General features: G+C 61.6%; 11 protein-coding genes across 11 annotated transcripts in view; 7 read left to right on the top strand and 4 right to left on the bottom strand.

Annotated features, from left to right (window-relative positions):
- Positions 1 to 2,814, bottom strand: part of GGTG_09674 (mitochondrial protein cyt-4) — a gene marked incomplete at both ends in the record, with an annotated part of 3,835 nt that extends 1,021 nt beyond the window's left edge. Inside the window, one exon of the mRNA XM_009227529.1 lies at positions 22 to 2,814. Within this exon, the coding sequence (XP_009225793.1) occupies positions 22 to 2,814 (2,793 nt within the window). The remainder of the gene's footprint in view (positions 1 to 21) is intronic.
- A 422-nt stretch (positions 2,815 to 3,236) lies between these two features.
- Positions 3,237 to 4,135, top strand: GGTG_09673 (hypothetical protein). Its single transcript, XM_009227528.1, has 2 exons — positions 3,237 to 4,000; positions 4,079 to 4,135. The coding sequence occupies exons 1-2, from the start codon at positions 3,656 to 3,658 to the stop codon at positions 4,127 to 4,129; spliced, it is 396 nt and encodes a 131-aa protein (XP_009225792.1). The 5' UTR covers positions 3,237 to 3,655; the 3' UTR covers positions 4,130 to 4,135.
- Positions 4,136 to 5,975: 1,840 nt separating this feature from the next.
- Positions 5,976 to 6,344, bottom strand: GGTG_09672 (hypothetical protein; the record flags this gene model as incomplete). Its single annotated transcript, XM_009227527.1, has 1 exon — positions 5,976 to 6,344. The coding sequence occupies one exon, from the start codon at positions 6,342 to 6,344 to the stop codon at positions 5,976 to 5,978; it is 369 nt and encodes a 122-aa protein (XP_009225791.1).
- A 301-nt stretch (positions 6,345 to 6,645) lies between these two features.
- GGTG_09671 (hypothetical protein) lies at positions 6,646 to 9,058 on the top strand. The gene has a single exon (XM_009227526.1). It carries the CDS (start codon positions 6,889 to 6,891, stop codon positions 8,560 to 8,562), a length of 1,674 nt encoding a protein of 557 aa, XP_009225790.1. The 5' UTR covers positions 6,646 to 6,888; the 3' UTR covers positions 8,563 to 9,058.
- GGTG_09670 (hypothetical protein) lies at positions 8,988 to 13,009 on the top strand. Its single transcript, XM_009227525.1, has one exon. The coding sequence runs from the start codon at positions 10,002 to 10,004 to the stop codon at positions 12,606 to 12,608; it is 2,607 nt and encodes an 868-aa protein (XP_009225789.1). The 5' UTR covers positions 8,988 to 10,001; the 3' UTR covers positions 12,609 to 13,009.
- On the bottom strand, positions 12,944 to 16,627 carry GGTG_09668 (hypothetical protein). Its single transcript, XM_009227523.1, has 3 exons — positions 15,331 to 16,627; positions 14,197 to 15,214; positions 12,944 to 14,075 (listed from the first exon to the last, which is right to left on the bottom strand). The coding sequence occupies exon 1, from the start codon at positions 16,494 to 16,496 to the stop codon at positions 15,363 to 15,365; it is 1,134 nt and encodes a 377-aa protein (XP_009225787.1). The 5' UTR covers positions 16,497 to 16,627; the 3' UTR covers positions 12,944 to 14,075; positions 14,197 to 15,214; positions 15,331 to 15,362.
- GGTG_09669 (hypothetical protein) lies at positions 13,124 to 15,299 on the top strand. The gene is made up of 2 exons (XM_009227524.1): positions 13,124 to 14,099; positions 14,189 to 15,299. Exons 1-2 carry the CDS (start codon positions 13,320 to 13,322, stop codon positions 15,149 to 15,151), a joined length of 1,743 nt encoding a protein of 580 aa, XP_009225788.1. The 5' UTR covers positions 13,124 to 13,319; the 3' UTR covers positions 15,152 to 15,299.
- Positions 16,628 to 17,229: 602 nt separating the features above from the next.
- Positions 17,230 to 19,677, top strand: GGTG_09667 (cytochrome c peroxidase). The gene is made up of 3 exons (XM_009227522.1): positions 17,230 to 18,271; positions 18,364 to 18,737; positions 18,828 to 19,677. Exons 1-3 carry the CDS (start codon positions 17,776 to 17,778, stop codon positions 19,044 to 19,046), a joined length of 1,089 nt encoding a protein of 362 aa, XP_009225786.1. The 5' UTR covers positions 17,230 to 17,775; the 3' UTR covers positions 19,047 to 19,677.
- Positions 19,477 to 21,696, bottom strand: GGTG_09666 (hypothetical protein). Its single transcript, XM_009227521.1, has one exon. It carries the CDS (start codon positions 21,412 to 21,414, stop codon positions 19,732 to 19,734), a length of 1,683 nt encoding a protein of 560 aa, XP_009225785.1. The 5' UTR covers positions 21,415 to 21,696; the 3' UTR covers positions 19,477 to 19,731.
- A 166-nt stretch (positions 21,697 to 21,862) lies between these two features.
- GGTG_09665 (oligoribonuclease) lies at positions 21,863 to 23,450 on the top strand. Its single transcript, XM_009227520.1, has 2 exons — positions 21,863 to 22,145; positions 22,248 to 23,450. The coding sequence occupies exons 1-2, from the start codon at positions 22,104 to 22,106 to the stop codon at positions 22,800 to 22,802; spliced, it is 597 nt and encodes a 198-aa protein (XP_009225784.1). The 5' UTR covers positions 21,863 to 22,103; the 3' UTR covers positions 22,803 to 23,450.
- Positions 23,414 to 25,796, top strand: GGTG_09664 (phosphoglucomutase). Its single transcript, XM_009227519.1, has 4 exons — positions 23,414 to 23,692; positions 23,816 to 23,913; positions 24,023 to 25,246; positions 25,354 to 25,796. Exons 1-4 carry the CDS (start codon positions 23,640 to 23,642, stop codon positions 25,644 to 25,646), a joined length of 1,668 nt encoding a protein of 555 aa, XP_009225783.1. The 5' UTR covers positions 23,414 to 23,639; the 3' UTR covers positions 25,647 to 25,796.
- The last annotated feature ends 475 nt before the right edge of the window (positions 25,797 to 26,271 follow it).

Here is a 26,271-nt window from a genome sequence, read left to right as displayed (position 1 = left end):
GTCGGCGGTCGCGGGGGCCACGGCCGCGGCGGCAGGCAGGGAGGCGCCAGCGTCGCGGCGGCGGGCCTCCTCGGCGAGGGCGGCGTGGATCTGCCAGTGGGCGAGCAGGTCGGCGTAGCGGCGCAGCGGGCTGGTGACCTTGACGTAGACGTCGAGGCCCAGCAGGAAGTAGGGGCCGGGCGAGGCGCTCAGCTGGTGCTGGCCCGAGAGGGCGGCGAAGCTGTTCTCGTCGGTTGTGTCGAGGGGCCGGTCCGACAGCACCTTTGGGTAGAAGACGTCGCGGGCCCAGGGCAGCAGCACGGCCCGGTTGAGCTCGGCCTGGGGCATGGTGCGGTAGGGCATGGGGATGCCCCTGGCGGCGCACCAGCGGCCCGCAACCTCGCCGGCGAGCAGCATCGACGTCGACACGAGTGTGTGGCCGCCGTTGTCCGGGTACGACACCTCGATCGAGGGGTCGCCGAGGGCGCGGAACGAGCCGTCCGGGGCCTCGACCACGCGTGTGTTCTCAAACGAGAGGCGCGCGACAGAACGCGGCCGGAAGGCGCTGGCGGGCATGCCGCCTTTGGCCTCGAGGACGGCCCGGCGGGCGTCGGTCAGGCGGCCGAGCAGCTTGAGGTCCTCGACATCCCCGGGCGAGAGGTCACTAATCCTAGACAGCGGCTTGACCTCGGCGCTCAGGACCTCCTCGGATGGCAGCTCAGGGCCGACGCGGATGCTGTCCTGCGGCGGCTTCGGACCAGGTGGAAAGGGGCAAACGGTGGCCAGCTCTTCGACGGTCATGTAGACGACGTTGCCCAGGTCGCCGGGCGTGATGTCTAGGTCGAGCAACGCTCCGCTCTCGTCCAGCTTGGCGCTGAAGGTGAGGCAGCGGCTGCCGCGCGCGACCGAGAACCGGTCCTTGACGGTGTCTCCAGAGAACATGGGCTCATAGTGACCAGGCAGGTAGATGGTCTGGGTGATGATCTCGGCGTACTTGGCGGCTGGGTCTCCGGGCACGATGGCCGACGTGGGATCCGCGATGTGCACGTGTATCCAGTACTGCCCTGGTGTGTCGGTGCGCTCGATCGACAGTCCATCGTCGACATCGGTGGTGGAGGCCGAGTCAATGCAGTAGATCTTGGTGTCTCCCCAGTCCCTCCGCTTTCCGGGGTATATGTCCCGGTGGAGCGCCTCGTGGGAGATGGGCTCGGGACGGCCGAGGAGGCCGCCGGTGCGGCTGACCTGAAGACCTGGGGGCGGAAGTGTGTGACGTGCGGCAAAGTCCCAGGGGAGGATCCAGCCCACTTCCTGCAAAAACATCCAGCCGACCGAGACGTCAAGCCGCTCGATGTGACTGTAGCGACCCAGGGCCTTGAGGATGGTGGACCCGTAGACATTGATACCCGATTCGGGCGCGAACTTGCGGCTCGCAGCCCACAGGTACATGAAGCGCATAATCTCAGTATCATCCTCCTCGTCAAGCCAGCCCGTGGCCTCCAGGGGCGCATCATCTGCGCCGGCCACGGCCTTTGCCTCGGCCTCAGCCTCAGACACGGTAGGACAGGGACCTAGGAGACCCATTCCAGCGCTGTGGTCGCGGAGCCTGCGACTGCGGTCGATCTGACGACGGGCCCTGTCGACGAACCTCTCCAGTCTGTTTTTGGGGCGGTGCTTCTCCGACTTGTCTTCAGATAACCGCGCGGCCTGGTCGATGTAGTAGGCTCGCACAATATTCTTGGCGGTGCGCACCGCGTCGACGTCTTCGGCGGGCAGGACCTCGAAGAGACAGCCGCGGAGGCCAAAAGCGGCGCGGAATAAGGGACAAAAGGCCTCCTCATGCTTGAGCATGGCACGGTGCACGGCATAGACAGCTTCGACCGGAATCTCCATGGTGTCTAGGTCACGGGCCTGGTGGGGAAGCACCACCTCGGCGGCCTCCTCGGCCGTGATAAAGGAGCCCCCCGACTGCAGTACGGCTTCGTGCGCGCCCTCGAGCCGGGTCGAGTATGTCTGCGTGACGGCAGTTGCCTTGGCGGCGAATTCTGTCATTTTGCACAGCAGACCCTCGGCAAGCTCCCTGCTTGGCCCCTGATGCTTGTCACGTAGCTCCACCATGGCCTCTTCCGAGGTGCCCGAGGGCGGCAGAGCACCGCGTACAGGAGCGATCTCGGCCTCTGAGGCGAAGCCAGGAACGATAAACCTGGTGTATGCCGCTCTGGTAAAAACCCAGCTGCCGTTGTCGGCGTAGAAGTGGTCTATGCCATCGATACGGGCGATACACACGGCCATCTGACGCGCCCTCTGGGCGTTGGACGGGAACTCGACCAGGTCGCCGGCCTGGATGCCCGACGACATGGGCTGGAGGTCCTGTTCCAGATCAAAGTCGACCTTGTCGTCCGGGCTCCCCCTGGCATCCTCGTCCAGCTCCGCGGCGCCATGCGATGTCTGAGAGCGTGTCGCGTTGTTATGCGTAGCCCACGGCAGCTTGAAGGCAATGTTGTCCTTGTCTATTACCTTGGCCTGCCCTTGCTCCTTTTCCCACTTTGCCAGCTGCTCGCGGATCGAGGATTGCTTGGGTCCGGCATCAGCCGTAGCCGCGAGGGAATCACGGTAGTTGGGCTTGGGCTTAGGCTTGGGATGACGGGCGAGGGTTGTGCGGTGGCGCTTGATGGTCGTGAATGTTTGCACCCCTATACGCAGTATAGGAGATGCTGAGAGCCCTGACGTGACCCGGGGCCGTTGCAGGTCTGGCACGCCGGCGGCGGCTCGTGGACGCACGCCCCGGGCAAGGCAGTTCCAGCACACATAGGTGCCGCCCCTCCTGGGTTGTAGCATGGCAACGCGCCCGTTTGCAGATATTGCGAGCTGTTGCTATGGGCTCCGGGGAGAACTGCTTCACATGCCAACTCCAATGGGTTGCATGGCGATGCCAGGCTTGACATGCCGTTGTCGTCGTCTCCTCTGATTTTTTTTTATTGATTTTTTATAGTGGGGCGTTGGAGATACTCACGTCAACGGCTACATGCGCCGCGCTGTCACGTGCCGTTCAATTTGCCAACAGCTTTCATGTTTCCTTGCCATTTGCGAATGGCAAAGCACCAGCAGCCCTACAGGAGGCATTTCAATCAGAGGAGACAGATCCACATGATAGCTGAACGATCTGCCTCTTGGTGGGAGGCGTGGTATCCGGCGAGAAAGCCCCGTCCGCCCTGCTGGGGCGAATCCTGCGTTTACCCCTCTCCTCACACATGTCTCAGGGGTAACTGAGGGAACCTTCTTTGTTCCTGGCGGCATTCCTTCGGCTGGTGCGTCACACCTGGCGGACTCACTGAGGCCAAGACCGCTGATCTCCAGACGGCTGGCTACATTCTTTATTCCATACCTAGAACCATGTCCGTTTGCGTCCGTCCGCTGCGAGATCGACGGTACACCCAGGGCCTCTTGAAGTGGAGGGATGATCCCTTTGAGCTCTTGTTGTATATAAGTTTGGGACCCATCCTGACCCGAAGATGTGGTTTTCAGTAGTGTTGGTAGCCTGCTTACTAGTATCGAGTTTGCCTCCAAACAACCCAAGCACTATACCAAGTGAGCCAGCCTGTCAACCTGTCCGAAGCTACAAGTCAACCGGATACGCACACAGAAACCCGGTCGTTACACCACCACGCCCACCAAAGCTATGTACATTCTTCAGACCGTGCTCCTGGGCCTTGCCGGCGTCGCGCTGGCCCAACACGAAGGCATGGACAGCATGGACCACATGGACTCTGCCACGGGCGCGGCAGACACGCTCCTGGTGGCGCCGGGCACCCCGAGCGTGCCCTCGACGACCGGCCCCACGGTCCTGGTGGGTACAGACACGGCCGTCGTCCCCATCGCAGCCACCAGCAGCGCGGACCACGACATACATGCCACAATGTCGCACGGCGTGTCCAACCACAGCAGCACCAGCCACTCGGCGCCCGTCCCCACCACGACCGGCGCCCCTCTCCCGGCCGGCGCCTCCGCCATGTCCGCGACCTCGGTGAGTTTTGTCCACATTGCCGACTCGGTGTCTTTGCACCATGTATCCAGGAGATATTTTACTAACATGATATCACAGGCTGGTGTCATTGCTCTGGTCTTCGCCCTGGGTTTCGCCGCGCAGTACTAAAACACCTGACGATAATCTACAGGCTGGCGTTGGTTGCTTTTGACGTTTGTCTTTTCATCACTTCCCGTTGCCGTTATACCTAAATCAAGGAAACAATGCAGTCTGGGTACGAGGAGTTCAGGCTGGGTTTGGGATTATCACCACGAATAGGACCGGGTTGAGACAGAACCGCCTAATATGATTTGGTACAGCAATACATCGTAAGCTTACCTATCAACTCGCAGTAACCCCGTAATCGCATCATGGCGTTTGCGAGTTGATCATTTCACGTGTAAATATTTTAGGCAGTATTCGGTCTTGTTGGGTTACATCGCCTTCTCCATCTTCACAACCTCTACAGAGGGAGTGCCAGGACTCAGAAAAGTGCCCAGACAAAAGGCACCGGAGCTCCGTAGAGGGAGACGGGAACATGCCCCTTTGCAGGGGAAGGACTTTGGGGTGGCAAAAGGTGGCGCCGGAGATCGTCGACACCGACGAAGGTGTGGATATTTGGAGGAGAGCCTTTGTTTCCTGTGCTGAAAGCAGCCCGAATGTGCATGCCTAGACTGTCACTTTGTGCAGTTTAAGCACACGCTCTGAATCAAGACCCGCGGCCTCTACTCGCACATGACCATTGGCACAGGCAATAGGCGCCGGATGTCGACAGCGGGCGGCGAGATCGAAAGCTACCTTGATCCCAGCTCGCAAATATGAATGGCGTGGGCGATACAAAATGACGACCTCCGAGGCCCGACGGCCGGCCGTGATCTGTGCTCAAAGGGACCAGACGGGCCCTGAATTTAGAGGCGGTGGGCGAACGGCACTCAGCAGCGCCTGCCAAGCGCTGGTGCGGACAAGGGCGGCCGCTTCCAGATGGGATCGGCTGCCTCGCATCAAAGCGAAATTTGCCATGCTGCAGCCCCCAAGGTCGCCCAAGTCTTGAGCGGGTGGGTGCCAACCACCAACCACGACCAAGCTTGTTCCCAAGAGATGCAATTCGCCGTCGAGCGCCACCACCGCCCCTTTATTAAACCTCCGGATTACTACGTTGTAATTGTGCTGCACCCACACTCGACCCCGAGTGCTTCCAGGAGCATCCAGGCATGAATCCCCTCAAGATACGGGGTGTTTTCTCGGGTTGACCACATGGAAAAGACCAGGTGGCTGGCGGGCTAGTGGGCTCATGGGGACATGATGGGGAGCCAGAAGTCGAAGCTATCCCGCCTCGAAACCCGGTTTTTGCTGACTCAAGTAGGATTGACCGCCTTATTAAGGGGTTCAATTCAGCGGGCTGGGTGCCGAGGATTGGGCGATGACGATCGTCGCTGCGCTGATTTGTGCATCACAACACAACACAACACAACACAACAAACTAACAGTGACGACCAAGATTTTTGTTTCCTGGTCGCCCGCAGGCTGTGTTTCTGTCTTCTCTATCCTCTCCCCTTGCAACAGTCCCCAGTGGCCGGAGCCAGGGGGGAGGGTCAACAGCGCAACGAACGAACAGCAATACTCCCAGCGGCTGTGCTCGCGATGACGGGTTGGCTAATGTCGCTTAACTCATTTCAAGTCAAGTCACCTTCACTATTCTTTTTTATTTTTCCCTTTATTTTTATTTCGTGCCTTCAAGCCGAGCTCCCCTGACGGCCCCACCGTATGAGAAGGGGGTTACCCTGTGTGGGTGTGCTTGCCAACCTCGGCGAGTCGCTGCAGGAACGGATGAAGCTCAGCCAACCAACCATGCGCCGCCCAGCCCACAATTACCGACCCCTATTCCTGCAGGCCCATTTGCTATTTTTTTTTTCTTTTTCTTGGGTGTTGTTCCCGAGTCCCCAATCTGCATTGCCGCCATCCCATCCCTCACAAGCTAAGTGCTCCATGTCATCTCATCCACCTTTCGTGGGCTGGCTGATCGATCGACGAAAGGCTCTTCAGTCTCGCTGAGCGGTAGGGACTCGTCGACGTGGACACGGCGATTGACACAGCACCACCTCCACCGCAGCCTCGTGTCCTGTCTGTCGCTTGTCAAGTTGGCATCGACGTACCTAGCCCTAGCGCGCATTAGTTTGCGGGATCCATCCTTGGTCGTGGTCATCATGTTGCCGTCCCATGTTCTCGCCCCGTCTTCCTTTTTCTGCCTGCCACCCTGGCCGCCAGCGTTGCCTATGGACGTCTCCCGTAAGGGGTTACGGGATCCAATTTCCATGGCATCTTGGACCACCCACCAATGGACCATTCCTCCTTCCAGGGCTCATCTTGGGGCCCCACAGACTGGTAAACAAGTCGAGGCGCCAGGCGATGGCACCCTGCTTGGCTTTCTGCCCGCCTCTTGTGGAAGCAGGGTGGGCACGGACACACTGGCTAGGTCCATGCCTCCTCAGCGTCCCATCCTGGCGCCCTCCACCGCACCGTCCACTGACCAACGCGGCGGCACCGACTTCTCTCCACCGCCATGAGAGCAATTAGCAGCCATGGGTGTGCCCCCCGAAATGGGTCGAGGCGTCAGGGTCTCCTTTCCCCTGGGACGAAAACCCACACCCCCCGGCCTGGCCGCCCGTACGCTGGCCATAATAACGCGCTGCCCTCGGGTTTTTTCTTCTCCAGCTTGGTTCTCTTTCTATTCCCCACGAAAACGTATCTGGAGGTTGCCCTTATCAACTTGAGCGCAGCTCTCGGCTTTGTCGTTCTCTTTCGTCTCCCTAATACCGCTTCACTCGTTCAGCGGGCACTCATTAAGACAACCTAATTCAGAAATCCTTAGACCTTATTATTCGGCAGCCATGAGGGGCTTCACCGTCGCCGCCGCTCTTGCGGCGCTGGCCAACGGCGCCACGGCCCATCGCGCCCATCGCCACGCCCATGACCTTTTCGAGAAGCGTGGCTTCAACGACACCGGTGTCTGCATGAATGAGTGCAAGACCTACTACACCACCATCTACGGCGAGCCGACCCTGGTCCCGGAGAAGCCCGCGCCCGCTTCCTCGACCGCTGTCACACCGGTTGCCGTCCCGGCCACCACCTCGGCCCCGGTTGTTCCTCCCAAGACCACCGGACCCCCGAATGTCCCCACGCCGATCCAGGAGCTCTGCCCTACGCCCGGCACCTACACTTTCCCGGCGAAGACCCTGACTTTGACCGAGACCACCACGGTCTGCGGTGCTCAGGTCACCAAGGTTCCTTCGGGCACCCACACCATGGGTGGTGTCACCACCGTTGTGACTACCGCCACCACTGTGGTCTGCCCCGTTGCCACCGCGGAGCCTCTCCCCAATGGCGATGTCACCAGCATTATCAAGATGACCACCTATGTCTGCCCTACCGCGGGCACGTACACCATTGGTCCCCACACCACCACTGTGACCAAGGAGAAGGAGATCCTGGTGCCCACTGTCACGGTCTACCCCCCTGGTACTTACACCGCGCCCCAGGTCGTCACCACCGTGACCGAGACCAGCGTGGTTGTTGTGTGCCCCTTCACCTCCCCCGCTCCGGCCCCTCCCGCCGCGCCCACCACCGCTGCCGCTCCGGCCCCTCCTGCTCCCACCCAGGAGGCTCCCAAGCCCGCCGAGACCCCCAAGCAGCAGCAGCCCGAGCAGTCCAAGCCCCAGCCCAGCACCCCGGCTACCAGCCCCAACCCTCCCAAGCTGGGCGGTGGCAACCAGTGGGCCATGACCTACACCCCCTACGGTCCGGGTGGCTTCTGCAAGGACGCCGCTGCTGTTGATGCCGACATCAAGCAGATCAAGGATGGTGGCTTTAACTCCATCCGCGTCTACTCGACCGACTGCGATACCCTCCCCAACGTCGGTGCCGCCTGCAAGAAGTACGGTGTCAAGATGATCATTGGTGTCTTTGTCGGTGCCCCTGGCTGCGACAATGGCAACCCCCACGTCGCCGACCAGATCGCCACCATTGAGAAGTGGGGCATGTGGGATCTCGTCGAGATGGCTGTTGTTGGTAACGAGGCTCTGTTCAACGGCTTCTGCACGCCCGACCAGCTCGTCACCCTCATCACCAAGGTCAAGACTATGCTCCGCAGTCACGGCTGCAACGCCCCCGTCACCACCACCGACACCGTCAGCGGCTGGCAGGCACCGGGCGTCGCGGAGAAGGTCTGCGGCGCTATCGATGTCGTCGGTGCCAACATCCACGCCTACTTCAACGGCAACGTCCAGCCCCTTGATGCCGGTGCCTTTGTCAAGAGCCAGATGCAGATCGTCGAGTCGCTTTGCGGTGGCAAGGCCGGCTACATCATGGAGTCGGGTTGGCCCAGTGCTGGCAAGTGCATCCAGAACTCTTGCCCCGGAAAGGATGCCCAGGCTACCGCCATCAAGTCGATCCAGGGAGCCGTCGGTGGCCAGACCGTCTTCTTCAGCTTCACTGATGATGACTGGAAGGCGCCCGGCGAGTGCAACTGCGAGAGGAGCTGGGGTTGCGGCAGCCTTTTTGTTTAAAGTGGATGGCATAACCCAGAGAGACTATCCGTCTGCTCGCCCCCACCAAATGTGACGTTATCATGTGAATAAACGCGTTTGTGTGGAGGGGACGGATGCTTAATGTTTTGTTTTTCCTTCCATTCCCTTTGTCGTTATTGATCTACCGGACAAATATCATGAGGATTCTACTGCATCACGTTCCTGCGAGACCTTGTCCGTCCCAGGCGAGGCCAGAGTGGAAGGGAACAAAAAGATAAACAAAAAGCTCTTGTGTTTGCCTCTCCAAAGCTTGACGAATTGCTTCACATTTTGTCTAGGAGGAACGACAGCCATGAGCGTGCATGGTCATGAGACGAGGTTGCTACGGTTTTTGTAATTCTGCGTTGCTTTGGATTTTGTTGATCCAGGGTTTGTCGAGTTTCCCGTATTGAATTCGGATACCACTTTGTTTTTGCTCATTCAGCCCAACTGTGAAGCTCGGAGAAGACTGTTGACCGAAGCTGCTCCTATGAAGTGGGTATGGACATGGCTCCATTCCATCCCAGCCTCTCCTCGGGCCACCCTCAAATATAGGCAGATATGACGGCCGTCTTGTCTATCACTCGTGCCTCTTGCCGATCTCTTGCTCTCTTCTTCTCCTCACTCCCCACCTTGTACTTCCCCATCTCCATGTTCCCAATCAGGGAGGTGGCATTCGGCCAAAAGCAGTCCCAAGCGACGGTTTAATTGCCCCTGGCAGCGTCCCGCTTTCAGGCGCCGGGCCTCCTTTAACCCCTTAGTCAAGATACGTCGGCTCTTTTGGAGCTGTCGCTATCATGGTGTCATTTCGTCTTGGCCCACGATGCGCGAGCGGGAGCCGGTCACAAGACTCTGCCAAGACATGGGGTTGGCGTATGCGAGCAAGGAAGAGCCGGCCAATTGCCGGCGATTACCGGGCGGGAGTTGTAGGTACCAAGCAAAGACCAGCAAGGTTAGGAACGTACGCAGACGACAAAGAGCCTGCTTGCCAGCCGCCTGCCGCTCCAATCATGGCTCGCTGGAGAGAGGCGAATCCACCATGCCATGCCCCTCCCCCCCAGCCTTTGGGGTCGGGGAAGACGGGTGTCAGGGCAGGAACTCTGCAGGTACGACGACTGTCCATCTCGGGCATTGCGCCGAATCCGGACCGAGGACAGAACAGGCGGGTGGGCTGTCTGTCCTCTGGCGGGGATCGCGGAGTGGTCGTGGATGAGGGACCGACGTCAGATGGCCCCCCCTCTGCTGGCAGCTCATGACAGTGGACTGCGGGCCATGACAAACCTGGGTACCTAGGCAGGTAGGCAGGTAACTGGGTCCATAAAAGGACGTCTGTTCCTCTCGCATCTCCTGACCCGGGGAGAACTTGTTGGGTAGGCAGCTTGGTAACCCCAGCCTAGCCGAGTGAGAAAACGGTCTCAGCAAGCGTCAGAAACATTGCCATGCCGGCCCGCCACCCCTCCCAGGCCGGCCGTCGCCTCGGGCTCCTGGGTTTGCTCGTATTCTTCCTACACCATGCCGCCGCCGGCCGCGAGCGGTCCAGCCTCAACTCGGGCTGGCGCTTCCAGCGCTTCGAGTCGAACCCGGACGGCCTCAGCTACGACGTCCTGAAGCCATGGCTGCTGCCCTCGGCCAACGACTTTATCGTTGATGGGACCCGCCACGTGCGGCCGTCGGACGAGCCCGCGGCCGTCGAGCAGGCCGCGGCCTCGTTCGACGACAGCGCCTGGGCCCTGCTCAACGTGCCGCACGACTGGGCCATCGAGGCGCCCTTCTACACGGGGCCCAACCCCGTGGTGGGCGGCAACATGGGCCGCCTACCCAGCCACGGCGTCGGGTGGTACCGCCGCACCTTTTCCGTCGGGGCGGGGGACAAGGGCAAGACGGTGTACCTCGAGGTGGACGGGGCCATGTCGTACGCGGCCGTGTGGCTCAACGGCCACATCGTCGGCGGTTGGCCGTACGGCTACGCGTCGTTCCGGCTCGACCTGACGCCGTACCTCGTCGATGGCGACAACCAGCTCGCCATCCGGCTGGACCAGCCCCTCGAGTCGTCCCGCTGGTACCCTGGCGGCGGCATCTACCGCGACGTCTGGCTGACCAAGGTGAAGCCGGCGCACGTCGGCCAGTGGGGCACCTTTGTTACCACCAGCGACGTGTCGGCCGGGTCGGCCAAGGTCGGCCTCGTGGTGCAGGTCGAGAACTCGGGCGCGGCCGACGTCGAGGTGTCGGTCGTGACCGACATCCTCTTCGGCGGCGCCAAGGTTGCCACCATCGCCAACGCCACCGTCACCGTGGCTCCTGGCGGCAAGAACTCGACGACGGGCTCGGCCGCGCTCTCCAACCCGAAACTCTGGGGGCCCAAGCCCAACCAGGAGCCGAACCTGCACGTGGCCGTGACGCGCGTGTACGGCGCCGCGTCCGGAGAGCTGCTGGACGAGTACGAGACGACGTTTGGCGTGCGGTCGCTGCGGTACGCGGGCGACGGGCTCTACGTCAACGGCGAGCGCATCTACCTCAAGGGCGTGTGTCAGCACCACGACCTGGGCTCGCTGGGCGCCGCCTTCAACGTGCCAGCGGCGCGGCGCCAGCTCGAGATGCTAGTCGACATGGGTTCCAACGCGGTGCGGACGTCGCACAACCCGCCCGCGCCCGAGCTGCTGGACCTGGCCGACCGGCTGGGCATCCTCGTGCTCGACGAGATCTTTGACACGTGGGCCTTCCACAAGACGGACAACGACTTTGCCCGCATCTTCCAGGACTGGTCCGAGGCCGACCTGCGCGCCTTCATCCGGCGCGACCGCAACCACGCCTCTGTCTGGGCCTGGTCGTACGGCAACGAGGTGCATGAGCAGCGCGTGTCGGGCGGCGAGGCGCAGGCGCGGCGGCTGCACGACATCGTCAAGTCCGAGGACGCGACGCGGCAGGCGACGCTGGGCATGAACAACGCCGGACCCGACACGGCCTTCACGGGCGTCGTCGACATCATCGGGCTCAACTACCAGGGCGAGGGCAAGGGGCACGGCGCGCCGACGTTTGAGAACTTTCGCGGCCGCTACCCGGACAAGATGATCTACAGCACCGAGAGCTCGTCCGTCATCAGCTCGCGCGGCACCTACCTCTTCCCCGTCACGAGCAGGAACATGGAGATCGTGAGCACCGCCGGCAACGGCACCGGCGCCGACCCGTCGGCCCTGACCGTCAGCTCGTACGACCTCTACGCCGTCGAGTGGGGCGCGACGCCCGACAAGGTCTTTGCCGCGCAGGACCGCTTCCCCTACGTCGGCGGCGAGTTCGTGTGGACGGGCTGGGACTACGTGGGCGAGCCGACGCCGTTCGACGGCCAGTCGCGCAGCAGCTACTTTGGCATCATCGACATGGCCGGCTTCCCCAAGGACCGCTTCTACATGTACCAGGCCCGCTGGAACCCGGACGTGCCCATGGCTCACATCCTCCCTCACTGGAACTGGCCCGACCGCGTCGGCCAGGTCACGCCCGTGCACGTCTACTCGTCGGCCAGCGAGGCCGAGCTTTTTGTCAACGGCGTGTCCCAGGGCCGCAAGACGCGCGCCCAGTACGAGTACCGCTTCCGCTGGGACGACGTGCGCTACGCCCCCGGCGAGGTGCACGTCGCCACGTACAAGGCCGGCGGCAGCCCCTGGGCCAACGCGACGGTGCGCACGACGGGGCCGGCGTCGCGCCTGCTGGCGTCGTCGTACCACGACAAGGCGAGCCTGGGCCCGGCCGACGACGACCTGGCCTTCATCTCGGTCGCCGTCGCCGACGCCGAGGGCGATGTGGTGCACACGGCCGAGCCGACGCTACACTTCTCCGTGAGCGGGCCGGGAGAGCTCGTCACGACCGACAATGGCGACCAGGCCGACTTTAGCTCCTTCCGGTCGCCGACGCGCAAGGCCTTCCGCGGCCTGGCGCTTGCCATCGTGCGCGCCAAGCCCGGCGCCGCGGGTGAGGGCCCCATCGTCTTGACCGTCGAGGCCGACGGGCTCGAGAAGGCCGAGTTTAAGTTGGCCAAGGTGGCCAAGGCTTGAGTTTCTGTGGGGGAGAGAGGGAGGTGGACGACTTGACGATATAGGAATGACCCCTATGTGTGGTTTTCTTTGTATGGATGGGTTTGCGAAAATGTATTAGCATCATCTAATCTTACCGAGGTCTGGCACAAAATAAAACAAAAGTGAAAGCACCAGCCAAAATGTCTTCACACGAAAAGCCTAGACAAGACATGGACACCAGTTGCAATCAACGCCAAGACAGAACTATACTCGTACGAAAGCCCACAAGATGAAGCTGTCGTCCACCCTACAGTTTTTGGCATCCAGCTGCGCCGTCATCGGATCCCAAGCAGCACCCACCTTAATTTTTACTTTGAGGAAAGACCTTTAGCAATGCTCGAACAAATCCATAATGTCACTTCACACCGCCATTGGCAAAGGGCTTTTGATGAACTGTTGGTGATTCAACCAAGTCACAAGACACGGTCGGGCTACCCCGGATTTGGACCTGTAGGCGCCCCTTGAGCTACCCCTGCACCCCCACGGACGGCTGTGCAGACAGTGCGGGGTGAGCACAGCTCAGCTCAGCTCAATGAAACACAAATGCCGAGGCAAGCCGGCGACCTCGGGGGAAGCCAAAGCTTAACTTAAAGCTAGAGCTAAGGAGGCCAATTCTTCTCCTCGGCCATCTCACCCGCCATCCTTACCTCGAACCAACAACCCCCCTCCCAACGAAAACGCAAACAAACCATGCCCATCTCGTCGCCCTACTCCCCCCTCGACGTGCCCGACGTCGACCTCTGGACGCTCCTCTTCGAGCGCGAGTCCAAGCCCTTCCTCGACAGCAAGGTCCTCTTCACCGACGGCCGGACGGGTCACACGCTCGACTACGGGCGCCTGCGCAGCGCCGCCCTCGACTTTGGCCACGGGCTCAAGGCGCTCTGGGGCTGGCGGCGCGGCGACGTGCTGGCCTTTTACACCCCCAACAGCGTCGACACCCCGATCCTCACGGCCGGCCTGCTGTGGGCCGGCGGCGTCGCCTCGCCCGCCAACCCGCTCTACACGGCCGACGAGCTCGCCTTCCAGCTGCGCGACTCGGGCGCAAAGGCCCTCGTGACCCAGCGGCCCTTCCTCAACGTCGCCGCGCGGGCTGCGGCCGCGGCTGGGATACCCCATGACCGCATCATCCTGATCGGTGAGCAGCAGCAAGCCGAGTCGGAGTCGGAGTCGGACTCGTCGTCGCCGCGGCAGCAGCAGCACCACCGGTACAAGCACTTTAGCAGCATCAGGGCCACATTCTACTGCAGCCGGTACGCGCAGACGCTCGTCGAGCCGGCCAAGGACCTTGCCTTTTTGGTCTACAGCTCCGGGACCACGGGCCTGCCCAAGGGCGTCTGCCTGACGCACCGCAACATCGTCGCCAACATCCTGCAGGGCGTTAGGACCGACGGACAGCACCTGCTGCCTCATGGCGGCTTCGATGGCAAGGGCGACAGGTTACTGGGTCTCATCCCGTTTTTCCATGTTTATGTTAGTACTAGTAGACTTGGGTCTCGCATGCCACACCCACACCCACTTTATCTTGGTTTGCAAGCTCCGCTCTAACGCAACCAAACCAGGGACTCACATCGTGCATCTTGATGACCATGTACGCCGGCTGGGAGGTTATCCTCATGGAGCGGTTCGACATGGAGAGGGCGTGCCAGCTGATCGAGAAGCACCGCGTCACTTATATCTACGTGCCTCCCCCCGTGGTGCTGGCCTTCGCCAAGAGCCCGATAGTGGACAAGTACGACCTCACGTCGCTCAAGATGCTGCACTCGGGCGCCGCGCCCCTGACCAGGGAGCTGACCGAGGCGCTCTGGGACCGGCTGAAGCTGCCCGTTAAGCAAGGGTACGGCCTGTCCGAGACGTCGCCCGTCGTGTCCATTCAGATGCCCGAGGACTGGGCCCGCTTCATGGGCTCCATCGGCAAGCTGGTGCCCGGCATGGAGGCGCGCCTCGTCTCGCCCGACGACGGGGCCGAGATCGTGCCCGGGTCGTCGCCGGGCAGCGAGGACAAGCCCGGCGAGCTCTGGGTTCGGGGCCCCAACGTGTTCGCCGGCTACCTCAACCGGCCCGAGCTGACGCGCGAGGCAATCACCGAGGACGGCTTCTTCAAGACGGGCGACATCGTGACGTGCGACCGCCACGGCAACCTGTACTGCGTCGACCGCCTCAAGGAGCTCATCAAGTACAAAGGGTTCCAGGTCGCCCCGGCCGAGCTAGAGGGCCTGCTGCTCGGCCACGCCGACGTGCTCGACTGCGGCGTCGTCGGCGTCCAGGACCATGCGGCCGCGACCGAGGTGCCGCGCGCCTACGTCGTGCTCAAGCAGCCCTGCGCTGCGGCCGCCGGGGAGGCCGAGGCCAGGGCCAGGGACATTGCCGACTGGATCGCGACAAAGGTGGCGCCGCACAAGAGGCTGCGCGGCGGCGTCGTCTTTGTGCCCGAGATCCCAAAGTCGCCCAGCGGCAAGATCCTGCGCCGGGTCCTGCGCGACATGGTCAAGCAGGAGGAGCGCAAGGACGGGGCGAAGCTGTAGTTGATGGTGCATATTTGGCGTGAAAAATCATCTCGTGTGGCATGTTTGTTTTGGCATTTTGGACTGCATAGCAAATAGAGTCAGTAGTACCTCCATGATGATGGTTGTTACTCTAAAATAAAGAAAAGCGTAAACGCCCATCTCCCAAAAAAAAAAAAACAGTATTCGTAAACACGTACAATACAATACATGCCTGGGCCGCGTGGCCTGATCAGCCCAGCCTCTCGGTCTCCTCGAGGAGCTTCTCTATGCTGAAGCGCTCGTCGCCCGTGCTGAACCACTCGAGGAGCTTCCTCCTCTCGGCCGCCCTCTCGTCGGTCCCTGCGGCCGCCACGTCCCGGCCGCCGCCACCACCGCCGCCGCCGCCGTAGAAGCGCTGCAGACACATGAGCAGCCACTGCGCGTCGGCGACCTTGACGCCGCGGCGGCCGTCAACGACACCCCTCATCAACACCACCCCGCCGCCGTCACCGCCGTCACCGCCAGCCGCCAGGTCCGTGTAGTGGGTGGCCGTGGTGTGGGGCTGGGCGAACTCGCCGCGGGCCTTGTACTCGGCCAGCTGGGTGAAGAGCACGGTGGCGGTGCGCGTGGCGGCGTCAAAGGTCCACTGCAGAAAGTGCACCTCGGCGCCCGCGTCCGGGTGCGGCACGGGCAGCACGAACTGCGGCCGCAGCCGCGCCAGCGCCTCCATGCCCGCGTACGTCGCCGCGGGCACCACAGCGCAGATGCTGTCGGCGACGCCGGCGTGCTGTCGCCGCCAGAGGGACGTTAGCTCCGCCACGGGGAGGGCGCGCGCCTTGGGGAGGTCCAGGATCTCGGACAGCGGCGTGATCTGGCCGGCGCCGGCGCTGCTCGACTGGGGGCCGCCCGGGGATGAGGGGTTGTTGCTGTTGTCGTTTTTAGGGGTGGTGGTGGTGGCGGTAGTGGAAGCCGGGGCAGCCTCAGGCACTGCCGCCGCATCGCTTGGCCCCAGCCCGTCGGCGGCGAGCAGCTCATCCAGCCCCGGCACGGAGACGGCGTCGGCTTTGCGCTGCTCCCGGATGCGGTCGGCGTAGGCGGCCTTGAGCTGGTCGATGCCGGCGAGCCCCTCGTCGCGCGCCTTGCGGTCGAGCTTGTCGCGGTACTTGTCGAGCACGCGGCGCGGCGCCTGCGTGGTGGCCACGAAGCGCACGTCGTGCACCTGCGCCCACCGCCGCTGGAGCGGCGACGACGCCCACGCCCACGACGACGACGACAATGTAGTCGACAGGGATGGACGCCGGGCGGCCCCGCGCGCGTGGCGGCCGACGCCGCGGAGCAGCGCCGCCCTGCCTGCTGCTGCTGCTGCTGCGGCTGGGAGCGGCATTATGTTTTGGGGGTTGGGTTATGTGGGTGGCAGCTCTGGCTTCGGCTTCGGCGAGTGTTGCGGTGCGCCGAGTTCGCCATTCGGAGGGAGCTCCGCCCAGCACCCCTGACTGCCAGGCGGAATTTTTTTTTCCTTTCTAGAAGCATATGGATCCTAGGCGGGCTTCAGGGCAGGGGAAAGGGCTCCAGGTGCCACTGATAAGCGCCATCACGTGCCGTCGCGTTTGGTGCTGAATGTACCTCCAGCCTTGGGACTCACTCACTGACAAGATTTGAACGCAGAAGCGGATGCAATTGGTATTATTCAGCAACTAGGCATGATATGTAGTAGACACCGAGGTGAGTTCGGCCGGGCGGCACCATGGCTGCATCGAGTGCAGCGCCAGTTTGCCTCCTGCCGTGCTGACGTGGGAAAAAGATTGGTGGCGTGTTTTACGTGATGGAAACATCACAACCTGTCTCGGGACCAAGATATCTCAGACCAACATCTCGGAGATAACCTGCTCGCCGAGGGCTCTGTCTCGAGGCTCTGGACAGCACTCACTCAACCACCAAAATCAAATAAATGGATCACCAGGCGCCCCCTGTCAGCCCGAGAAACTGACGTCGATCGTCCGGGGGTAGACGGGATATGATGATTCTCCGCTATCGGAGGGGCCGCTGTTTCGGTGACATGCGCCAATTGCATGTGCTTCACGATACTTGAACATCTGAGAATGCTGTAGGGAAGATCAGTGGCACAGCGGGAGATTGCCAATAAGTCCCGCTTGCCTTTTCCAAGTCGATTTAATGGCAAGATATCAATCTAGGCACAAGCCGGACGCGATACGTAAAACACCCACCGAAGTGGACTCCATGACGGGGCTCCAACCCAACGCCCTAACGCCCGGGATTTGGAAGTCTCCCTGTGGACTGTGGTGGACCTGCCGCCGAAGCTCGCCCGCCAATCATCGTGGGGTCAATTCAAAGTGGTCCAAAGACGCTGAAGCTCGGAATTCTCTCAGATTCTTTCCGTAATGCCGACCCGTTTTCCTTCCTCGCCTCTGTCTCCCTTTTATGTCATAGCCGCGGGTTGTTTTATCTGGACTCTGCTTGCTTTTCTTTCCCATTCTTACCCTGCTCCCTTTCCAACAACCGACCTTTTGACATCCAAAGGTGAATAGTCCGAGGCGGAAGCCGAGCTATCAGAGCCATCAGAACCACGCCCGGCTGGCGAGATAAGAAGCCACTGATACCCCACCGCTCGGCGCCGGCTGACACGAAGCTTCTCCCTGCCCAGAATGGCGTCCACCTCCCGTCAGTTCCTCCGCGCCGCTAGCCGGACCACGGCTCGCGGCACCTTCTCCACCAGCGCCCGCACCGCCGGTCGCCGCTTCTACTCGTCCGAGGCCCCCAAGGCAGCCCCCAAGGCAGAGCTCCCCAAGCCCGCGAGCGGCGGCTCCTCCTGGATCTGGCTGGCCGGTGGCGCCGCTGCCGTCGGCGGCCTGGGACTCTGGTACACCCAGCAGGGCCCCGCCAAGCTCACCAAGCCCGAGTTCAAGGACTATCAGGCCGTCTATGACGAGGTCGCCAAGCTCCTGCAGGAGAAGGACGACTACGAGGACGGCAGCTACGGCCCCATCCTCGTCCGCCTCGCCTGGCACGCCAGCGGCACCTACGACAAGGAGACCGGCACCGGCGGCAGCAACGGCGCCACCATGCGCTTCGCCCCCGAGGGCGACCACGGCGCCAACGCTGGCCTGAAGACGGCCCGGGACTTCCTCGAGCCCGTCAAAGGTATGTTGTTTTGCCCGCTCACATCCACAGAAGGGGAAGAAACAAAGAAGAAAAAAAGGCGCTGGCACATTGCTGACGCCCCCACCCAACAGCCAAGTTCCCCTGGATCACGCACTCGGACCTGTGGATCCTGTCGGGCGTCTGCGCCATCCAGGAGATGCTGGGCCCCAAGGTCCCCTTCCGGCCCGGCCGCTCCGACAAGGACATGGCCGCCTGCACCCCCGACGGCCGCCTCCCCGACGCTACCCAGGGCGCCGACCACCTGAGGAACATCTTCTACCGCATGGGCTTCAACGACCAGGAGATTGTGGCCCTGTCGGGCGGCCACGCCCTCGGCCGCTGCCACACGGACCGCAGCGGCTTCGACGGCCCGTGGACCTTCTCGCCCACCGTCCTGACCAACGACTTCTACAAGCTGCTGCTCGAGGAGAAGTGGGACTGGAAGAAGTGGAACGGCCCCAAGCAGGTAAGAGAAAGGAGGCCTTGTGAGAGGACAGAAGAGAGAAAACAAAACGAGATTGCTGACACTTGCCACCTTTTTTCCCCCATCTTGCAGTACGTCGACAAGAAGACCAAGACCCTGATGATGCTGCCCACCGACATGGTGCTCATCCAGGACAAGCAGTTCCTGCCGTGGGTCAAGAAGTACGCTGCCGACAGCGACCTGTTCTTCAAGGACTTCTCCAACGTCGTCCTCAAGCTCTTTGAGCTTGGCGTGCCTTTTGCCCAGAGCAGCGAGAACCAGAGGTGGGTCTTCAAGTCGAGCAGCGAGTAAATCGGTTACTGCGCGCGTGACGTGATTTGAGAGAGTCTATGATTGTTGTAAATTAGGTGCACGTAACATCGTAGAGCTAGAGTTGGCGCATGAGCGGAGGTTGCGTCTAGTCGGATACCCCGGATATGATTGAAGAGTTGGGATAGAGGGAGTCCTTTTTTTTTCGTGCCGGTTGGGCTGGTGATAGAAGGCACCAAAGACGCATTGCGAGAATACAGTCGAAAGCGTAAACAATCTCGAGGAAGGTGTGAACAGGGTTTAGATGAGGGGAAACCATGGGTTAAATACTCCTCCGCACCGTCCAGGACGTCATTTCCTGGTTGGCTTTTCGGGCCAGGCCTCGACGGCGGGCTTGTTCCCCCGCATTTCAAAGGCCCCCCTGCTTCCCCGACCACGTCTGGCCAATCCCCCGCTTGGTCTTGGGTTGGTTGGTCATGATGAAACGACAGCTGCTGGGGTTACTTGGTGCATTGCGAGCCAGATGTAATTGTGTGAACACCATGTCCTTTCTATCTTCACCTTGGCGAAGAAGTGACACATGTGGATGAAGGGAGGGGTACATCAATTCAGTGAGGCCAAATGCCCTTGCTACAATGCTTGCCAGGTACCTTGACTGTATGTATGTGTAGGCAGATAGATCATGCACATGTAGTGATGGACAGACGCAACGCCCAACCCTCTCCCCTCACTCGGCCGCCAGCCCCGCCTCGACCTCGTCCCGCCACCAGCGCCCAAAGTCGACGACGGCGCGGCCCTTGCGCGCGTCCTCGGCGCAAAAGACGACGGCGTGGCTGCGCAGGACGTCGTCGAGCGTGCAGCCGACGTGCTCGCGCTGGGCCCGGTCCGCGTCCCAGCCGTGGTTCTTGACCCGGTCGACGGCGAGGACAAACTGGCGCGCCAGGCCGTTGTCGCCGCCGCCGTGCCCGAGGCTCTCGAGCCGGGGCCGGTGCACCGTGGTGCGGCCGGTGCGGAAGTCCTCGACCGTGATGGTGGCCGAGTCGGCGTACACCTCGCCGTGCTCGCCGTAGACGTGCGTGTAGCGCTGGCAGATCTTCTTGGTCTGCGCCACCATGTGCAGCGTCGCCGTCTTGGCGCCGCGGCCCGGGCTGCTGCCGCTGTCGCCGCCGCCGCCGGGGGAAGCCACCTGCTCCTCGTCCCACGTTATTGTCACCACCTGCGAGTCGCACACGTCGTTGTCACTTTCCCAGACGCAGCGGCCGAACCAGTTCCGCGCCCGCACCGCGCTGTCGGGCGCGTTGGATCCGTAGTCCTTGGCCAGCTCGGCCAGCAGCGCCGCTCTGGCCTGTGCCTTATCGCCGTAGCTCTCAATGTCCGGGAGGACGACGTCGACCGGCCAGTCCCTGTTGCTCGAGTCGAGACTCCTCATCGCGTCCCCGTCGTTGCCGTCGACGTAGATGCGCTTGGCCGAGAACTGGCACGAGCTCTCGATCGGGCACGAGAGGCAGTTGGTGGCGGCCCCGGCCTCGCGCGGCTTCCGGCTCTGCTTGAAGAGCTTCAGCGACCCGGAGCTCGAGACTGTGGAGGGGATGTGCGGTCCGGGCTGCCCCTCGGTAGTAGGAGCCGCGCACGTGGGCGGCGAGCACAGCAGCCACAGCAGCAGGTCGACGTCGTGGCAGCACTTTGCCAGCAGGCTCGGGGCCGACGTGTCCTCGCGGCGCCAGTTGCCGCGCACGTAGCTGTGCGCAAAGTGCCAGTGGCCAATGGGCTCCGTGTGCACGACGTCGAGGATCTCGCCCACGACGCGGTCCTGCAGGAGCAGCCTGCGCAGCTCCATGTTGTGCGGGCTGTAGCGCATGACGTGGCCGATGGAGAAGACGAGGCCGCGCTGCTGCTGCTGCCCGGCACCGGGCGCGTTGCTCCGCCGCAGGGCGCGGTACATCTCGACGCAGTCGGCCAGCCGCGTCGCCAGCGGCTTCTCGCACATGATGTGGATGCCACCCAGCTCCGCGAGCCCGAGCACGACCTCGCGGTGCATCTCGTCCTGGACGCAGACGAAGGCGGCATCGATGCCCTCAGGCACGTGGCCATTGCCGCTCGCCGCGGCTGCCCGCTCCCGGCGAGCGCGCTCCCAGGCCACAAACTCGCGCCAGTTGGCGAACGAGGAGCCCTTGGGCGGCGGGTAGGCGCCGTCGGGCCCGCCCCAGCCGGCGATGCACTCCTTGCCGACCAGGCCGCGGCGGTAGGGGTCCGGCTCGGCGACGGCGACCACGACGCCGTTGGTCACGCTCGTGACGGAGCGGGCGTAGGTTTGGCCCCTCGAGCCAGCGCCGACGATGAGGATGCGGGGCGGGGATGCCGACTTAGGCGGAGGTGGGGGAGTGAAGAAGCCCTCGCTTGCGTCCCCCATCGTGTTTGGCTGCTCGGTAGGATCGGCAAGCAACGTCTTGGCTTGGTTACACAGCTCCGAGGAGGCGTCGGCGTCTTTGTGGGTGTCGATGGGTGTCGATGGCTGGCTTACAAAAGGGCCAGGCGATAAAAGCGAGCATTGTCCAGCAAGCCCTGGAGTGGCTGCAAGCCCGTTTTTGAAGCCCAACAGCCCTAAAGCTTAGGTCATTTGAGACCTTCGAGAACTAGGAATCCATTGATGCCTTGATTGGTGCAAGCTCGGACGACGAACCAAGACTTTATGCACGACATGAGCGTGCTGCCCCTGTCACGGCAAAGCCGATCATCTCGTTCTAAACAAAACCTCTGAAGATCGCCCAGCAGGTCCCCAAAAAGCCCCAGAAGCTCTCCATAAGCTCCCACAATCCCCCACCCTTAGCCCCACGCTCCACTGTCAAAGCCTGAAAATTCAACGCAATACGTGCTGAGTCGATGTGGGATTTTGGGCCACTGCGCTTTCGCAAAATGCACTTTGCTACGACAACTCGCCAAACCTTCCTTACTTGGTATAAACGCGCTTGAGAACCCCTACAAACCCGGGCTTTTCCTTGCCGTCCTTTCCCAAGACTAGCTCTACAGAATCCAAAGCACCGTCAAATCCGGACCATCACAGAGTGGTTCTCCAATATCCTCCGCCCGAGATTCGCAAATATGGCTGCGCTAAAAGACCCCCTCATCTGGATCGACTGCGAGGTGAGTCGGGTGACCTCCTCTCGGAAACCCTGTGTCACACCGGGCCTCGGCATCCGGCGCTGACGGCCAGGAGAAGGCAAAAACTAAAACGACTGGGTGCAGATGACCGGGCTGGATCCCGAGTCAGAGGAGATCATCGAAATCTTCTGCCTGATCACCGACGGCGAGCTCAACCTTGCCGACGAGGAGGGCTGGGGTGCCGCTGTCCACCTCCCCAAGGAGCGGATGGACCAGATGGGCGAGTGGTGCACGCGCACGCACGCCCAGACGGGGCTGACGGAGCGGGTGCTCGCCTCCGAGGTGACGCCCGAGAGGGCCGCCGAGGACCTGCTGGCCTACATCCGCAAGCACGTGCCCGAGCCCGGCGTCGCCCAGCTGGCCGGCAACAGCGTGCACCACGACCGCGCCTTCCTGCGCAGGGGCCCCTACGCGCGCGTCGTCGAGCACCTGCACTACCGCATCCTCGACGTCAGCTCCATCAAGGAGGCCGCCCGCCGCTGGAGCCCGAGGATCGCGAAGAAGGCGCCCAGCAAGAAGTCGGTGCACACCGCCCGCGCTGACATCCTGGAGAGCATCCGGGAGGCGAAGCACTACCGGGACTTGTTGTTCATCCCGGCGGCGGCGGCCATGGCCAATAATAAAAAGACCAAGTCCTGAATAAAAGAGGAGGGTGGGTACACAGTATTCTAAAGGGTGGTCGAGGTGGCGGTTGCTCTGGACTCCGCTTTTGGCTAGACCGCCAGAAGTACAACCTGGTGTCCTTCTCGTCTACCCTTGGTTTTATTTTTATTCCCTCAGCAACTCTCGTCTGCAACCCCCGCTGCAGTGCAGGAGCCGGCTTGTCGTACCGAGTTCTTCTGGAGTAGGCTTTCGACCCGGTTTTCTACGAACCGCAAAGCCCAACTGTTTTGGGTGGCGAGAGGCACTATCGCCTTTGACACCTCACGGTACTTGAGTAGGTACCTAGGTAGGTAGGCAGGCACTTATCTCAAAAAAGCCGGACGTAAGGATTGGGCAGAATCTCCGGGCAGCGCGGGATTTGTTTACGCGCAGGATCAAAGTCAGTTGCAAGCGCAGGCGGCCCCATGGTGTCGTTGGGCGTCACTTGGAGGTCCATTGCCGAAGCTCTCACCACCAACCAGACCCCTAAAATTGATGTGATGGTTGGATGGCTGGCTGGACCTCCTTGCAAGTCTCCAGCTCAGGTTGTACCCGCTTGCATTGCCCACCCGCTTGGGTTGTCAAGCCCCCGCGGCAGCTTCGACCCCACCTCAACCAAAAGCAAGCATGAGGTCACCGTCTGCCTACCCCACCTACGCGTTGTTGCCGTCAGTCCTCGAGAGCTCCAGGCTCGGGGGTGATGCTTGTTGGTGATATATAAAGGCCGGCGCTTGTCCTCCTTCGCCACCCTGGGCCCTTTTTGCTTCCTGCCGAGCCAGGTTTCACGCCGTACACCACCCGCTCTATCCTTTGTCCTCCCCTAACTCTTCCAAGATGGGCGTCAAGACCGTCGAATTCCAGTCATTCACTGACCAGAAGCCCGGAACGTAAGTGGGTTCATCTTCCAAAGCGAGCCCCTCGCTATGTAGTCGAGCTTGGGCTGTTTCTTCTGGTGTCCCACCAAAAAGGCCCCTACCTAGCTGACCGCCAGTTTTCACTCGGTGCTGCAGATCGGGTCTTCGCAAAAAGGTCACGGTGTTCCAGAAGCCTCACTATAGTGAATCCTTCGTCACCAGTATCCTCCTCTCCATCCCCGAGGGCGCCGAAGGTACCCATCCCCTGTGCATCCCCTCCCACTCACCCCTGAGCGACCTGGCGTTGCCACTTGAGATAGGTGTGGCGAGGACTTGCAAGCAACTCACATGTCAGCCCGACAGGTGCTTTCCTGGTCATTGGCGGCGATGGTCGATTCTACAACCCCGAGGTGATCCAGCTGATCGCCAAGATCGGTGCCGCCTACGGCGTCAAGAAGCTTTTGATCGGCCAGAACGGCATCCTCTCCACACCCGCGGCCAGCCATGTTATCCGCAAGCGCAAGGCTACGGGCGGCATCCTATTGACGGCCAGCCACAACCCCGGAGGCCCCAAGAACGACTTTGGCATCAAGTACAATCTGGCAAACGGTGGCCCGGCTCCCGAGTCGGTCACAAACAAGATCTACGAGACCTCCAAGACGCTTGCCTCATACAAGATCAACGATTCCATCCCCGACATCGACCTCGGCGCCATTGGTACCAAGACTTATGACGGGCTCGAGGTGGAGATCGTTGACAGCACCGCCGACTATGTCGAGATGCTCAAGGATATCTTCGACTTCGACCTGATCAAGAAGTTCTTCGCTACCAATAAGGACTTCAAGGTCCTCTTTGACGGCCTTTCGGGTGTCACCGGCCCATACGGCACTGCAATCTTCCAGCAGGAGCTCGGCCTCGGGCCTGAGAGCACGCAAAACTGCGAGCCCAGCCCTGATTTCAACGGCGGCCACCCGGACCCGAACTTGGTGTACGCCAAGTCGCTCGTGGACGTCGTAGAGGAGCGCAAGATCCCGTTCGGCGCCGCCTCGGACGGTGACGGCGACCGGAACATGATTTACGGCGCCGGGGCTTTCGTGTCGCCGGGAGACAGTCTGGCCATTATCGCGCACCACGCCAAGCTGATCCCGTACTTCAAGAAGCAGGGCGTGTACGGGCTGGCGCGAAGCATGCCGACCAGCGGAGCTGTGGACCTCGTGGCAAAGAAGCAGGGCCTGGACTGCTACGAGGTGCCGACGGGCTGGAAGTTCTTCTGTGCCCTCTTCGACGCGGACAAGCTGTCAATCTGCGGCGAGGAGTCGTTCGGCACTGGCAGCAACCACATCCGTGAGAAGGACGGGCTCTGGGCCATTGTGGCCTGGCTCAACATCATCGCCGGGCTCGGTGTAGAGCACCCTGAAGTGGCCCCCAGCATCAAGCAGATCCAGCTTGACTTCTGGAAGGAGTACGGCCGAACCTTCTTCACGCGATACGACTACGAGGACGTCGACTCGGACGGTGCCAACAAGGTCGTTGGAACGCTCAAGGACCTGATCTCGGACCCTAACTTTATCGGCAGCAAAATCGGGGGTGCGTTCAGTCCGACCCTCTTGACCTTTATACCCCTTGCCTCCATCTTCGGTTAGAAGGCGGCTGTCAATAATGATGATAACTAACAAATACGTGATTGTGATCAGACCGCACGGTGACCGAGGCCGGTGACTTCTCGTACACGGACCTCGACGGGTCGATATCGAGCAACCAGGGCCTCTACGTATGCTTTTCGTCGGGTAGCCGCATCGTCGTCCGCCTCTCAGGGACCGGTTCGAGCGGCGCCACGATCCGGCTGTACGTTGAGCAACACACCAGCGACGCGTCGACGTACGAGCAGGACGCACAGGACTTCCTCAAGCCCGAGATCAAGATGGCGACGGAGCTTCTCAAGTTCAAGCAGTATGTCGGCCGCGACGAGCCGGATGTGAAGACCTGAGGTTGCGTGGCTGGTTTCCTGGGGCGGGCAGGCCGAGCCCAAACAGATGGCGAGAGCAGAACCCGACTTGAGGTTTCCTTGTGATGCATCGAGAATTTAATAAAAGATAAAAGGCGCACATGATATCATGAAACCACGGACCATGTATGCAGGTCGCCGCCAATCGGAAATTTCGACTGCGGCTAATGCGCCGCCTAATGTGGAGCTTCAGGTTAGGGCGAGCTGCAGGAGGTGAGCCAAGCTGAGATGATGATATGAGGTGCTTGGACGCTAGAATGTCCAGACTCTGGTCTCCGGGAGCTGAGTAGTAGCGGAGCAGCAGTAGCACGTAGTTTAGGGGTCGTTGAGCAGCCATCCGGGCAACGGTTAGGTGTGGCTTCTCGGTGGGAAATCATTGGCGTCATCAGGGACCTCCCGCCAGCGCGGACGTGGCGTCAACGGATATGCAGACGGCAAACGCAAAATCGGGAAGGATCATGATAGCGCACGTCGCCCCAGTTCCCCTCAAGGATTCACTAAAGTACCAAAGTGCATATATAGTCTAGACACCGTAGGCATCAGTCCCGATCGGCGGACGCAGTGTTGAGTCCCGGACAGGGCTTTGGTCACCTCGATAGCTGTGCCC

Source organism: Gaeumannomyces tritici, assembly GCF_000145635.1.
Source record: "Gaeumannomyces tritici R3-111a-1 unplaced genomic scaffold supercont2.5, whole genome shotgun sequence".
NCBI lineage: Eukaryota > Fungi > Ascomycota > Sordariomycetes > Magnaporthales > Magnaporthaceae > Gaeumannomyces > Gaeumannomyces tritici.
This window is presented reverse-complemented; position numbering and strand designations above follow the sequence as displayed.

Bases quoted from the DNA above. Each gene is read 5' to 3' on its own strand.
- GGTG_09664 (XM_009227519.1), top strand. From the start codon at position 23,640: ATGGGCGTCAAGACCGTCGAATTCCAGTCATTCACTGACCAGAAGCCC. The intron at 23,914-24,022 runs GTACCCATCCCC...TCAGCCCGACAG, and splicing joins CATCCCCGAGGGCGCCGAAG to GTGCTTTCCTGGTCATTGGC. The intron at 25,247-25,353 runs GTGCGTTCAGTC...GATTGTGATCAG, and splicing joins TATCGGCAGCAAAATCGGGG to ACCGCACGGTGACCGAGGCC.
- GGTG_09667 (XM_009227522.1), top strand. From the start codon at position 17,776: ATGGCGTCCACCTCCCGTCAGTTCCTCCGCGCCGCTAGCCGGACCACG. The intron at 18,272-18,363 runs GTATGTTGTTTT...CCCACCCAACAG, and splicing joins CTTCCTCGAGCCCGTCAAAG to CCAAGTTCCCCTGGATCACG. The intron at 18,738-18,827 runs GTAAGAGAAAGG...CCCATCTTGCAG, and splicing joins AGTGGAACGGCCCCAAGCAG to TACGTCGACAAGAAGACCAA.
- GGTG_09671 (XM_009227526.1), top strand. From the start codon at position 6,889: ATGAGGGGCTTCACCGTCGCCGCCGCTCTTGCGGCGCTGGCCAACGGC.
- GGTG_09668 (XM_009227523.1), bottom strand. From the start codon at position 16,496: ATGCCGCTCCCAGCCGCAGCAGCAGCAGCAGCAGGCAGGGCGGCGCTG.
- GGTG_09666 (XM_009227521.1), bottom strand. From the start codon at position 21,414: ATGGGGGACGCAAGCGAGGGCTTCTTCACTCCCCCACCTCCGCCTAAG.
- GGTG_09673 (XM_009227528.1), top strand. From the start codon at position 3,656: ATGTACATTCTTCAGACCGTGCTCCTGGGCCTTGCCGGCGTCGCGCTG. The intron at 4,001-4,078 runs GTGAGTTTTGTC...ATGATATCACAG, and splicing joins CCGCCATGTCCGCGACCTCG to GCTGGTGTCATTGCTCTGGT.
- GGTG_09669 (XM_009227524.1), top strand. From the start codon at position 13,320: ATGCCCATCTCGTCGCCCTACTCCCCCCTCGACGTGCCCGACGTCGAC. The intron at 14,100-14,188 runs GTTAGTACTAGT...CAACCAAACCAG, and splicing joins TCCCGTTTTTCCATGTTTAT to GGACTCACATCGTGCATCTT.
- GGTG_09670 (XM_009227525.1), top strand. From the start codon at position 10,002: ATGCCGGCCCGCCACCCCTCCCAGGCCGGCCGTCGCCTCGGGCTCCTG.
- GGTG_09665 (XM_009227520.1), top strand. From the start codon at position 22,104: ATGGCTGCGCTAAAAGACCCCCTCATCTGGATCGACTGCGAG. The intron at 22,146-22,247 runs GTGAGTCGGGTG...GACTGGGTGCAG, and splicing joins TCATCTGGATCGACTGCGAG to ATGACCGGGCTGGATCCCGA.